This window comes from Malaclemys terrapin, chromosome 6, assembly GCF_027887155.1.
Source record: "Malaclemys terrapin pileata isolate rMalTer1 chromosome 6, rMalTer1.hap1, whole genome shotgun sequence".
Classification (NCBI taxonomy): domain Eukaryota; kingdom Metazoa; phylum Chordata; order Testudines; family Emydidae; genus Malaclemys; species Malaclemys terrapin.
The window spans coordinates 23,759,297-23,771,707 of record NC_071510.1 but is presented as its reverse complement, the minus strand read 5'-3'; the positions used below and the strand labels follow the sequence as shown (position 1 = coordinate 23,771,707).

At 37.8% G+C, this 12,411-nt stretch overlaps 1 protein-coding gene across 4 annotated transcripts in view; it reads right to left on the bottom strand.

Annotated features, from left to right (window-relative positions):
- Nucleotides 1–12,411, bottom strand: part of KDM4C (lysine demethylase 4C) — a 428,281-nt gene that overhangs the window by 110,207 nt on the left and 305,663 nt on the right. For all 4 annotated transcript variants that reach the window (XM_054032415.1, XM_054032416.1, XM_054032418.1 and 1 more), the window contains one exon: nucleotides 440–495. In XM_054032415.1, coding sequence (XP_053888390.1) covers nucleotides 440–495 — 56 coding nt within the window. The remainder of the gene's footprint in view (nucleotides 1–439; nucleotides 496–12,411) is intronic.

Below are 12,411 nucleotides of genomic sequence, written 5' to 3'. Positions count from 1 at the left end.
CTAAAAGGATTCAGAATGATTAATTTGTTAATGACATGCTTATATCTGTCAAAAGTTCACAGGTGCCATATTAACTGCTGTCATCACAAAATTCCAGTACTGAAGAAGAAAATACTTTTGAATGTGTGATAAGGCTTGCCCATGCAAACAATGACAAATGAGCTTTCATCTGCTTCCTTTACATAGTGACTAGCAGAGCAGAGTTTAGAATAGTTAAGAATGTTCAAATAATAAAACAAATGTTTATTTGTAAGCACGTAAGAGTGTTCACAAAATGCTAGAGGCTCGATTTGGTGTCTTCAGTGGGCCCTGGCTGTTAAGCTATTCCACTTAAGGGGACACTGTCAAGTAATTATATTTGGAAGTTATCTTTGTGTAAATATGTATGTGAATGAAGTTTAAAACTAATGAGACTGATCTCAGTGTATCCATCACTTACTTCTTGTCAGTAGTTTGCTTGAGTGCACCACCTCTCAAATTGCAGAGACAGCATTCCTAAAGAAAACAAGTAAAAACGAATAAGTGATACTGACGACTAGCAATGCCAATTTTATTCATTTAATGTTTTAAAGGATTTGCAAACTATTAATATTATTGACTGACTTGTAACATGACATTCACAAACATCACAGTGCCACACACGAAAAATATAAAAATATAATAATAGAATAACAAGCCCAAAGAGCCACAGAAAAAATGAGTTTTGAGAATAACCCTTGAAAAAAACTGACCAATCATTTGAATCGATGTCAAATGCAAGGGCATTCCCCTAACGCTTGAATATAAAGTCTTGTATCTGGAATTAATACAGAGCTCATCAGATTAAATCGAATTAAAATTGCACATCATTAAATTAGTAAAAAATGATTATGGAATCATAGACTTCAGCCTGGCTGGTTTAACTGTGTACTTTGGAGACCAGCTTTTTTGTCGTGCAAATGCACAATAATAGAGATCTGCCAGGACACTCATACCGATAATTCCCAGATTTGTACACTGTGAGAGGTAGTGTGATCTAGCAGATAGAGCACCGGATTGGGACTCAGGAGACCTATGTTCTATTTCTGGCTCTGCTACTAGCCTGCTGAATGATCTTGGGCAAGCCACTTACTTCCCTTTGCCTCAGTTTCCCATCTCTCAAATGGGGATGATAGTGACCACCTTTGTAAAGTGCTTTGAGATCGAATGATGAAAAGTGCTCTAATAAAGTCCTGTGACGCTGGAACTGTATTGTCCCCTTGATCAGAGACAAGTTTGTTGATTTTCAGGGTGCATGGCAAGGCCTGTTTCAGTGGTTCCCAACATTTTTTTGGTCAGAGGAATAGTTTGGTGAATAGGCTCTCCCACTCCATCTCCTCACAACACACTCTGGTACAAATCCTCTGCCTACTCCTTTCTAATGATTCCCTCTCTCTTCAGCCCTCCTCCTTTTCTGCCTCCTTTCTCTTTCCTTCTGTCTTCTTATCTTCTCTCCCCAAATTTTATTTTCTTTCTTTTTTTATTCATTATTGGGTTTTGTTCCCCTCTCAACATTACTTTCTAACACTATTCTCCCCTTGCTACATGATGAATAGGGTGGAGAGCACTGACTGGTAGCTCTGTGGGCTGGGACATATGCACACTAATTATTATGATTATTTATATTACTGTAGCACCGATGAACCTATCATGGACCTGGACTCCGTTGTGCTGGGCACTGTACAAACACAGAACTAAAAGATAGTCCCTGCCCCAAGGAGCTTTGTAGCTGAGTCGTGTGTTGAAAGAGCAGAGATCCAAATCTTGAGCTAAGAAGCTGCCTCCTGATCTTGTAGCTCTGATGTATTAGGGATCACCAATTGTATAAGGAAGCAGAGAGGGAAGATGGTATTCCAGGAGATGCTCATTGCTTTACCCACAGTAGCTTGTGGATATACCATTTGGAACCCTAAAATGTGCCCTCCAGGTCACAGTTTCCCCACATTCCACTACCCTTTAGAGAAGCATGCAATGAGTGGAACCTTATGACCCAGAGTAATTCCCTCAAATGTTCAAAGCATGGGAACTAGACCCAATTACTAGGAAGAGATGTAAATGGGAAAACTGGACAGAAAGTGGCTGCTGCTTTAGAGAGAAATAATCGTCTGCTTCCTCCCTGGAAGGGCCCCAAATTGTATTATTTTGTTTACCATTGTAAGCCTTGTTTTCTGAGTAAGCAGCCCAAAAGGCTAAGGGCATTTTTTCCAGGGGACTGTACTGGTCGTTGGCTTGCTGAGAATAAACTCTTTTCCTAGAACAGGAATTTTACCCCAAACGAAGGAGTCTCCTAGAGTTGTAAGTGAGGTTCTGGAACTGGGCCCTATCATGCAGAATCTTGCATTTCTCCCACCGCTCAAAGCTCCTCTTCTGAGCCTGGACTGGTCTGACACCCCATCAGTGTGACCCACTCCCACTCAGCTGGGCTGTTTCTCCTCTCTCTCTCGGGCTCTCAATTTCCTGGCTGCTTGGAGAAATGGAGAAGAAGTCTGGTGTTTCTAGTCTGTATACTTCCAACTATGTTGTATGGCAGCAGGCAGAGCGAGAGGAACTCTGGTCTGCCCCAGGGACTTCGTGCCTTTCTCGATCCACATGCCAAACGGAACTGGTTTAACCTACATTCTTACTATTTCAAGCACTGTTCCTTGTTATGCTGCTTCAAGCACCGGAGATAATCCCTCTTCTTCCTTGATCTTATTACCTCTCAAATATTTGTAGACTCTTATCATATCCTCCACTCAGTCTCCTTTTCTTCAAACTGTAATGTTAAATTCCCATAACCTCTCATCAAGGTCAGATCTTCTAATCCTTTTATCATGTTTGTTGCTCTTCTCTGGATTCTCTCTCATTTATCTGTCATTAGCATAATAAGATGCTGAAATCTATATATTCTCAAGTGTGGCCATATCAAGGCTGAATAAACAAGCATATTACCGTTCTTATCCTGCATATGATACCCCTGTATCATGAGCAACACACTGGTGGAGAACTATTGAGCCAAGAAAGGATGTGGTGAGGATTTTCCTGAACTAGATGCCAAGTATTTAAAAGGCTACGGCTTTGTACACTTTAGTTCACTTTACTCTCAGCTGACTCTGAGATAACATGACAAGAGTGCCTTTAAGCAGCTAACAGGCACAGGACACAGTTTCCAATAATGACAACAATAAAAACACGAGGAAACATATAATTTTGTAATCATGTCACACAGAAAATTCTTTCCATTTAAAAGTGCCTGAAAAATAAAATTTAAAGAAGTCAAATTTATTGCAGATGAATCTGTCTCTTGGTGTCATCTCAAGACAGAGAAATGGGAACATGAGAAAAAGAGAAGTTTGATCCAAATAGACATAAAGGTTATAGGCCCAAATCCTGGCTCAGTCAAATCTGTGCTCTGCAGCTTCAAACATATCTCACAGTCAGTGAGAAAATGAATGGGCCAAGAAGCACATAGGGAAAGATCCAAAATGGATCTCTGTTACCCAGAGAGAGGAAAGGACCATCAGGTCAATGATCTTCCCACCTCTGTAGTGATCAATAAGAGGGGAAGAGAGACAACAGCATTTCCTTAAGGAACCCATCCATGACTCATTCTCCGTTCTGCAGCAGTTTGGCAGGGATTACTGAAAGGAAGAGCTAGAATAATCTCACCAGATAGGGAAAGAAAGAGAGAAAGTCTGGCTAAGGGATGCCTCCTTGGGACAAAAAGCTCATTTGTATGAACTCACTTTCCCACGCTTCCTCCCCACCCTTCACACAGTTCGATGGTTTCTAAACCTTATGGGAGCACATTTCGTCTTCCATTCTTGCTTTAAAAATGAAGTGGCTTTTTTTCTGTCTGAAAAATAACCGTCAGTATTTTCACGCCTACTTTATAATCCCCTGCTGCTGCTGTTCATATTTTGTTCTAAAAATTAATGCTGGGATAAGAATAAACTTGTTTTAATGTCCCTCACCTGTGACAAATATTTGTAATTAGAAGGAAGAGCCTAAAGTTACCACCTGCACTATATTCTGCTATTGCAGCTAGGCGAGCCTCAGAGCCCTGAAAACTTCCTATGAATATAATGAAGATTATTCAAGCAGCAGAGGGGAAAAATTCAGTTTTTTCCTTATAGAAATTTCTCTCTGTCAGGTTCTTAGTAAGAAACCACCCATATTGCTGTTTATTCCAAAGTTATCTACTATAGGGTTTCTTGCATCTTCTTCTGGAGCACTGTCACGGTCACAGACAGAAGGTGGGACTCTCACCTCCACTCCAGCACTTTACACCAGGTAAAAGGGTCAGATTGATGTAAAAGGTTGTAAAAACTGTAATTCCTCGTAGGGGAGGATTCTCCCAATGCATGACTGCACAAGACTGCCTTACAAGGACAAGCCCTGGTGTAGCGGGCATACTGGATGGAAAAGGTCCCTACAGCACATAGCATTGCAGAGACTCTGGGCAGTGATATGACCCGTAAGCAGCTGGGGAGAGGCTGTCATATCTTAAACAGCCCCCCAGAGATGTCTAAATTTCATTGGTGCAGCATGGAGCAGCCCAGAAATGGAAGGGTGCAAAGGTGGCTTAAAGCCACCTCAGCTCCCCTGCCCCACGGACTATGCATTCTATGCTGTGTGTCTCAGAAGCACAGTACAGAATCTCACATGGATTATTGGAGTATATGCATCTGGTGTGATCTGATATGGCAAGTTCTATGCAACTATCTTAGCTATATTGCTGACAATGAAAATTTTGGAGTTTGGTTGTTTGGGGGGTGGGGGTCGGGTGGAAGGGGGTGATTATTTTAACTAAAAGCGGGAAGAAATCCTTTAAGTGCTGAGAAGCACTAAGCTTGGACAATTACATCTGCTATGGACAGAAGAAGTATTAGTGAAATGATGTATGCACTACTAGCTCTTGCCCATGCCCTACAGAAGATATACATATCTCAGCATAGCACTGGTCTTTGCTGCAGGTGCATTGTATTAGAACATGTCCAATCTGTTATCCACCATCACTCCCAAAATTCATCGCTTTCTTTACACAAGAAACTTTCTCCCATTTTGTACTTTGGCTGAATATTAATTTCTCCCCTCGTCTATTATTTCACATTTATCTAAATTAAATCTCAGACCACTTTAAATTGCTCATCTGTTTAAAGATCTCCAGAACATTCTATACTTTAAAAAAAAAAATCTCTCCTTTAGTGAGCATGCAATCTTGCCTAGTTTCATATGATTTGAGAACATATTGAAGCTACAATTTACTTTATCTTCCAGATCCTTAACGAACATAATAAATAGTATAATTGCCAGTACCAACCACCCTGTGGTACCCAGATTGTCAGGACTCTTCAATTTGATATTGTACAATTACTCTGGTTTACAATGATATAGCAAGGTTTGTAACCACCCTATGGTATTCTTATACATGTACATCATCTTTTTCATTTCTTTGCTACTATTTTTACAAGGAACTGTACTGAAAGCCTGACATATAAATAAATTGAGTGAACCTCCCTTCTCTTTGTCCATGCTACCTGTAATTATAGCCAAGATGGGGATCCGGTTTGTTCAAATGAATGTCATTTATTAATTCAAAATTAGTTATTAGTTATTATTAGGCCACAGTAAATACCACAACAATATCATGTGACTATTCATTGAAATTTAAAAATGAACATCCTCTGGTTGGCTCGGAGTACCTTTTTTTACTTTCTTCCAACATTCAAGCTATTGTGTTTTTTTGACACCAATGCTTCCAGAAAATGGTTTTTGAACTCACGTGCGTATTCTCTTCAGAAGTAGTAGTATTTTATATGGGATAGATGTCTGTTTGACACAACAAGGAAACAAGATTCCCCAAACCCATCCACAGAACCTTGGCACAGATGTGTATAAACAAGCCAAACAAAGGTTTGACAGTACTCTTACTGATAACTAGGCTATGCCCTTTTCACATACTGCTTTCTCCTTAAATTGCTCTCTCTCCCTGAAACAGTGAAAGCCCCGGTGGCTTCTTCAAACTCAGATCATAAGAGCTGCCCGTAGTCAATCAGGGAACAGAAACAAAAATATTACATATGTGACCAATCAAATTTAACTAACCCAGGTGAATTTCAAGTATTAAATACTCCGAGTACACTATATACTATATAACCATCAATTAAGTTTAAAAAATGCTCTGAATGCATATGAACAAAGGAATCCAAGGAACTCGTGATTTGTCAAGGGCTTTCTGCAAGCAGAAAAGGGAGCTAAATTCATCAAACAAATTATTTGCTGGGAATTAGTTGTCTGGCTATAATTATTACTCTTCATATGCTTGTCTTCTAAATGGTTACATTCTATAGAAACTTTTAGTAATATTAATTTGTCACAAAAATGTAAAAATGCAAGAGTGGCACATTAGATTTTGATTAGCTTCACATCAGCAGCTTCATAAAAAAGTTACATTTGGGATGGGAGATAACTCTGTTTTTAATATGATATAGAACCCATATTTAAATTTTACAGCAAACCAGTCTAGGAAAAATGCATAGTTCTGCAGTGCTAAGCATACATTGTAAAAAAAAAAAAAAATACAAATACTATACCATGTGTTTGGAGACTGGTAAAAATTATTCAGAACAATTAAATGATGTAAGCTTGACTTTGAATCACCATTTAATCCTCAGAGCATATCCTACTTACCATTTTTTTTGTTTGTTTGTTAATAAGCTACTCGATTTTGAAAAACAAACAAAATGGACTCATGGAAGCTTAGAAAATGAACTTTATTTAACAGAAGTACCAGAATGGATCATTTTGGGTAAATATGTATTTTGGCTGGTGGGTTAATGCATGGCAAGTATTGATAATATGTTTACAGCATTTTAAGTAGCTCACTATTTACCCAGTTAATTATATATTTAGTACTGTAATCTTAGGCCTCCTTTTTCTGCTACTCCTCATGGTCAACAGGCTTTCACCATGCCTCTACTGACTGCAACCAGTGACTGGAAAGCATTTCTTAAGATGTTGTCTCAGCCAACTGCTAAAGGAAGGGTACTGTTTTCTCCCCTACTGCCACTGAGAAGAGGTCAGTTGATTCCCCTTCATGAATATACTGAGTGACATTGAGTCCAAGATTATTTTGAGATATATGGTCTCATTAAAAACAAGTTTATGAAGTTTAGAGAAAAATCATAAATTTAAATAAGCTTCTAATCTTGAACTCTGCCAAAGCTAAGCTGTTTAGTACAATTTGTGTAGCTGCAATGCAGAAACAAAACCTTACACTTTCCCCAGCTCGCCCTGTTCTCTTCTACAGAGCATCCCCTTTGAACCCCAAATAAGAGTCCCTGGCTCTCCCTCCCTCTTCTCTCAGTCTCACAGTCTGGTCACCCACAAGGTATTAACATAGATACCCGTTCTGAGGTGACAACGCTGTCGCTCACGTTACATACATTATATACTTCCCAAATCCATTCAGATTTGTGTTCATTGCTTTGGATAAGCAGTTTGGTTTTCTACCCCTTTTTTTACAATATTCTTCTGGAAATGTTCTTTAAAGGGGCTTTCTCTGAGGATGCATTTTCATTTCACTCCAAGGTGATGGATAGCAGCTGGAACACAGCCTTTTGGGATGCCAATTAACCTCCTTTCAAATATTTACTGTCTTTGACTTGTGGTGTTACCTTAAAATCAACTCTTTAAAAAGACAGCTTCAATTTTTTCAGAAAAACTTAAAATGTATACAATATATAAAATATGAATTTTCAGCAGATTAAAATTGATCTGTCACAGGTGTGCATTGTCAAGGCTGGTAGCACCACCTATTATTAAGGTTGCCCAATAGTTCCCATGATAAGTCCCTCTTTTCAGTTGCTTATAACTGCAAAAATTTTACTGCTTCAGCTAAAATTTTTCATGTTGGCTGTCTACCTCCAGCCTTTTTTTTTTTTTTTTTTTTTTTTTTTTTTAAATAATTTCAGCCAAAGCGGTTCAGCCATTTCTGAGAAGGCAGCTGGGGGGGGGGGGGGGAGGAATAGGGATCCTGTGGAAAAAAAATAGTGTGTGATTATGTAATTAAAGACTGTGTCATAATGTACATGGACAAGGGGGTAGAATTAAGGTTGCACAGGCAATCTTAATTCTAGCATTTCCTAATTTTTAAGTGCTTGGCATTGCAACCTTCAAAATGTTCTATTAATGTAGTTTTTTGTGTGTAATATGATGTATATTTTATTTACCCAATACAACAGACAATATTACTGAACACAACCTGAAGACTTTTGCTCAATATGCAGTTGTGGTAAAAAATGCTAACAAGATGTTAGGATGCATATGGAATGGGATGGGGAGTAATCAAGAGAATATTATGCTTTTACATAAACCAATGATGCAGCCTCCTCTGGAATACTGTGTGCAGTTGTGGCCAACCCATCTCAGAAAGGATATTGTAGAACTAGAGCACGTTCAGAGAAGGGTCACCACATTAAAGGTATGGACAAATTCTCATAGTAAAAGAGATTGAAAAGATTCTGATTGTTATCTTAAAGAGGAGACATATAAAGGTATATAAAATGAGGAATGGTATAGAGTAGAGAAATGGGGTGGTTCTGGTCTCCCTGTCTCATAACACAAAAACAATGGGACATTCAATTAAATTAAAAGGTGTCAAATTCAAAACTGATAATGCTTTCCATACAAAATGTGATAAGACTGTGGAACTCATTGCCACAGGATGTTGTTGAGGCCAAGAAATCAAGATTCTAAAAGGGATTGGACATTCACTTGGATAACAAAAATATCCAGAGTTATTATAATTAGTAACAAACATTTTAGAAGTGATAGTAAGCCTCATACTTCAGTGTTTAAGCTGATCTCTAAGTATTAGTGACCAGCATGGTATCTAATGTGGGGGGCAAGATTATCCCACATCTACCTACTGCATGGTTCTTACACTTTCCTCTGAAGCACCTGGTACTGACCTCTGTCGGAGACAGAATAATGGACTAGATGGACATTGGGTCCAATCCATGGATCTAATCTATTACGGTTGTTTCTATATTCCTAGGTTAAAATGACAGTATCCAGGTTGACAGTCTAAACCTTGATTTGCTATTTAAACAATTCTGTCAGGAATGTCTCAGTTTGGATCCTTTCCAACCATATTGCTTCTAAAGAGTGTATTTATAAACCCTGCCTGACAGACTGTTATTCTAACAGTAAACACAAACCAAGGTACACACATTGCCCGTATCAATCCTTGTATGCAATTCTCACAGTAAGTTATTTGTCCTTTTATTAATTATTATTATTTATTTATTTTTCTGACAGCAGCATGGATCGGTTTGAAAAAGAAATACAGAGAAAGTATCAGGAAAGTTAAGCCTTTCCTACTGGAGCCACACTTTTTATGCCCACCAATTCAGATAATTTGCCTTTAAAAATGGCCAAATTCTTTTAAAATTTGATTAACAAAAATACCTTTGTGTGCCAAGTTACAACATGAAACAAATTTTTATGGCTGAGTTATCAAACCTTGAAAATAGGGGTTTATAACAGACGTGCTGACACAACCTCAATTACAGAAGTGCATCATTATAATAAGACTGTCCCAATTCATTATTTTTGTAGAATTAAATAATGTTCCAATGGCTCTTTTAGAAGAGATCACTTAAAGAAATACCAATTCAAAATAGTCTCCAGTTGCTGTCTTAAATGTCCTTTTTTTAGCTGATTTGCCAAATATGTCTCAGCTAGTCACAATTTTAATACCTGGCCCAAACCAAAATAAAATAAAATGAGCTTTAAGAATTGCCCACCTCAATCCATGTATTAGGCTCTTCTAACAGGAAATATAAATCGAACATAAATCCATTCTCACTAAATCTGAATTTGGAACTCAAAAACTATGTATTTAAAGCACATCTGCATACAAATAATTGAACAACTAAATAAAGAACTATTGCATGGTTATTATTAACACACCATGCAGCATCCTTGAAACACTGTCCAGGGCTCTTCAAATCTCTGATCTTTCAGTTGTCACTTCTGTGGCAAGTGACTTCAAATACTGAAGCAGATTAAGGTCTGCAGTATTTCTGTGATGGTGCATTTGTACCTCCCTGTCTCGCTAAAACTACAGTCAGCAGCAGAATTTCAGAGAGCCAGATAACGTTTGATTGTGTACATGTACCCAGTCTCCTCACTTTCAAAGTGTAGCAGGGACAAGTCTAACGTGACAAAATCCAATCAGACCAGTTTGCAGCGTCGACCTTCGGGATATTCCATGCAAAGACTGAGTGCCTGTGGCCACTTTAAGAATCATAGAAATCACAGATATGTAGTAGTACTGCAAAAACCTGCTGTAACTCTAACACAGAATATAGTGCTTTTAAATTAGTTAAAATTATCTTGAGCACTTCCTTCTCCCACCAGAGAATGACAGACAGTGGAATCTTGACCCAATTGAAATCATTAGCAAAACTCAAATAGGGCCAGGATTTCACCCTCTGTATTTAATGTTTCTTGAAGGAGTCTTAAAAACTGACTTTATTACCCTTGGGAAAGACTACCTACAAGTTAGTGTGAAAACAATGGCTTGAGCTCAGAAAACATACCTGTGCATTCACAAATACACATGTACCTATATGACTGAACACATGCATACATATTTTGCAGGTGTAACTTCAGCACCTTTGAAAGTGTGGCCCTGCTAAGTAAACTGAAAAGTTAGATATTACTTCTCATTCACCTAGCCATGAGGGGTAATATATAATACATACTCAGGATTTAGAGATGCTTTATTTTGTTACTTTATTCTTTGTTCTCAGCATGATTAAAGCAGCTAAGGTGTAAAACGTGTGTCCATGTGAAGATGACTTAAAGTGTTTCTTTCATTTTCATTGATTGGATTTATTTTCATCATTTAGAGTAAGTATCTATGAGCACATTTCTTTCCTTTCTCCTCCCCATTTTCTCCTTCCCCAATATTTTTTTTTTTTAAGTAAAGGTATGTGTGTTTGTGCAGAGTGCCTAGGGTTGATGGCATTCCTGCACAGGGTACGGTATGCTGCATTCCCTGAAACGTCGGTCATTATTCTTCCTGACTTTACTAGTGTTCTCTGGCTGAGGTATTTAAGATTAATGAGGCATTTGTTCTCAATCAAGAAGCTAGGTATGATACAGTTTCACTTTCAAGAACTACACAGATGAATCATTTAATCTTTTGGTCTTTTTATTTTTTGAGATGATTTGTGGCTAATTTTTTGTGAGCAGTACTCTAACACAGATGGATTCAATGTCACTCTTCCTCGGTCTCAAAAATAATTATCAGTCAAACAATAACAATTGCACAGTAAAATATAAATGTGCATTATCTTACGTGTGGGTGCATGCAAACGCTGAATGATGCAAGAGTTGACATGTTGTGAGCTGTGCTAGAGGGAGTTCCCTGGGTGATAGTTACTGGTAATAAAACTAAATAGCCATCCTATAATTTACTACATACTACAAAATGTTTTTGCATATAATATGTTCATGATTTCATTTAAATTAGAATTTTCTGGAGAGAAAAATTAAACATAAAGCAGTGGAACTCAATGTACTAATATGTACCATAATGAGTCTGCTTATCGGCATGCTGCTCTTCGATGGACCTCAAGAGGTGCAGAAAGGTACGGGAGTAGGGCGGCAATCATTCCATAATTATGTATTATTCACACAAAATATGGCTGCTGCTGTAATGTAGGAGTTCCACCATATTATACAAAACCTTCCTTATTATGCAGCAGAGTAATAAATATTTGCAGTTATCTGATTTATGCATTTCATTATAAAGACTAAGGATACTAGTTTATATTACATTATATTTTTCATCATACAATGTACTATTGTGCACTATGGTTACTACTTTGTTTATATATAAGAATGTCTCTGTTGCATGACTCTTACAGAGAACACATGGGGCCCAATCCAGTGGCAATAGTACCACTGTTTTCAGGAGAAGCAGGTTTGGGACCAATACTATACAATGAATATATTTCAATATTTAATGCATATTTAAATTGCAATATATACATTTCAATAAGTAAAAATATATTTTCATATTATTTAAAGTTTTAGCAAACTAACCACAGCGAAAGCAGGGATAAGCCTAAATACTGGCATGGCTAATTAGATAACAACAATAGTCAGAAGTCTATTATCAGAAGCATACAGGAGCAGGTCTTCTACTAATGTAAATTACCCTCCCTGGAGCTGTGACAATTAACCCAGCTGAGGATCTGCTCCATAAACTAAAAGTTATGCAAACCTATATAAATATAGGAGCATAAATTTTCATAAGTGACTAGTGATTTTCAGTGCTCAACTTGAAGTACCTTAAAGGGCTGATTTTCAGAAAGTGCTGAGCTTAAAATGGTG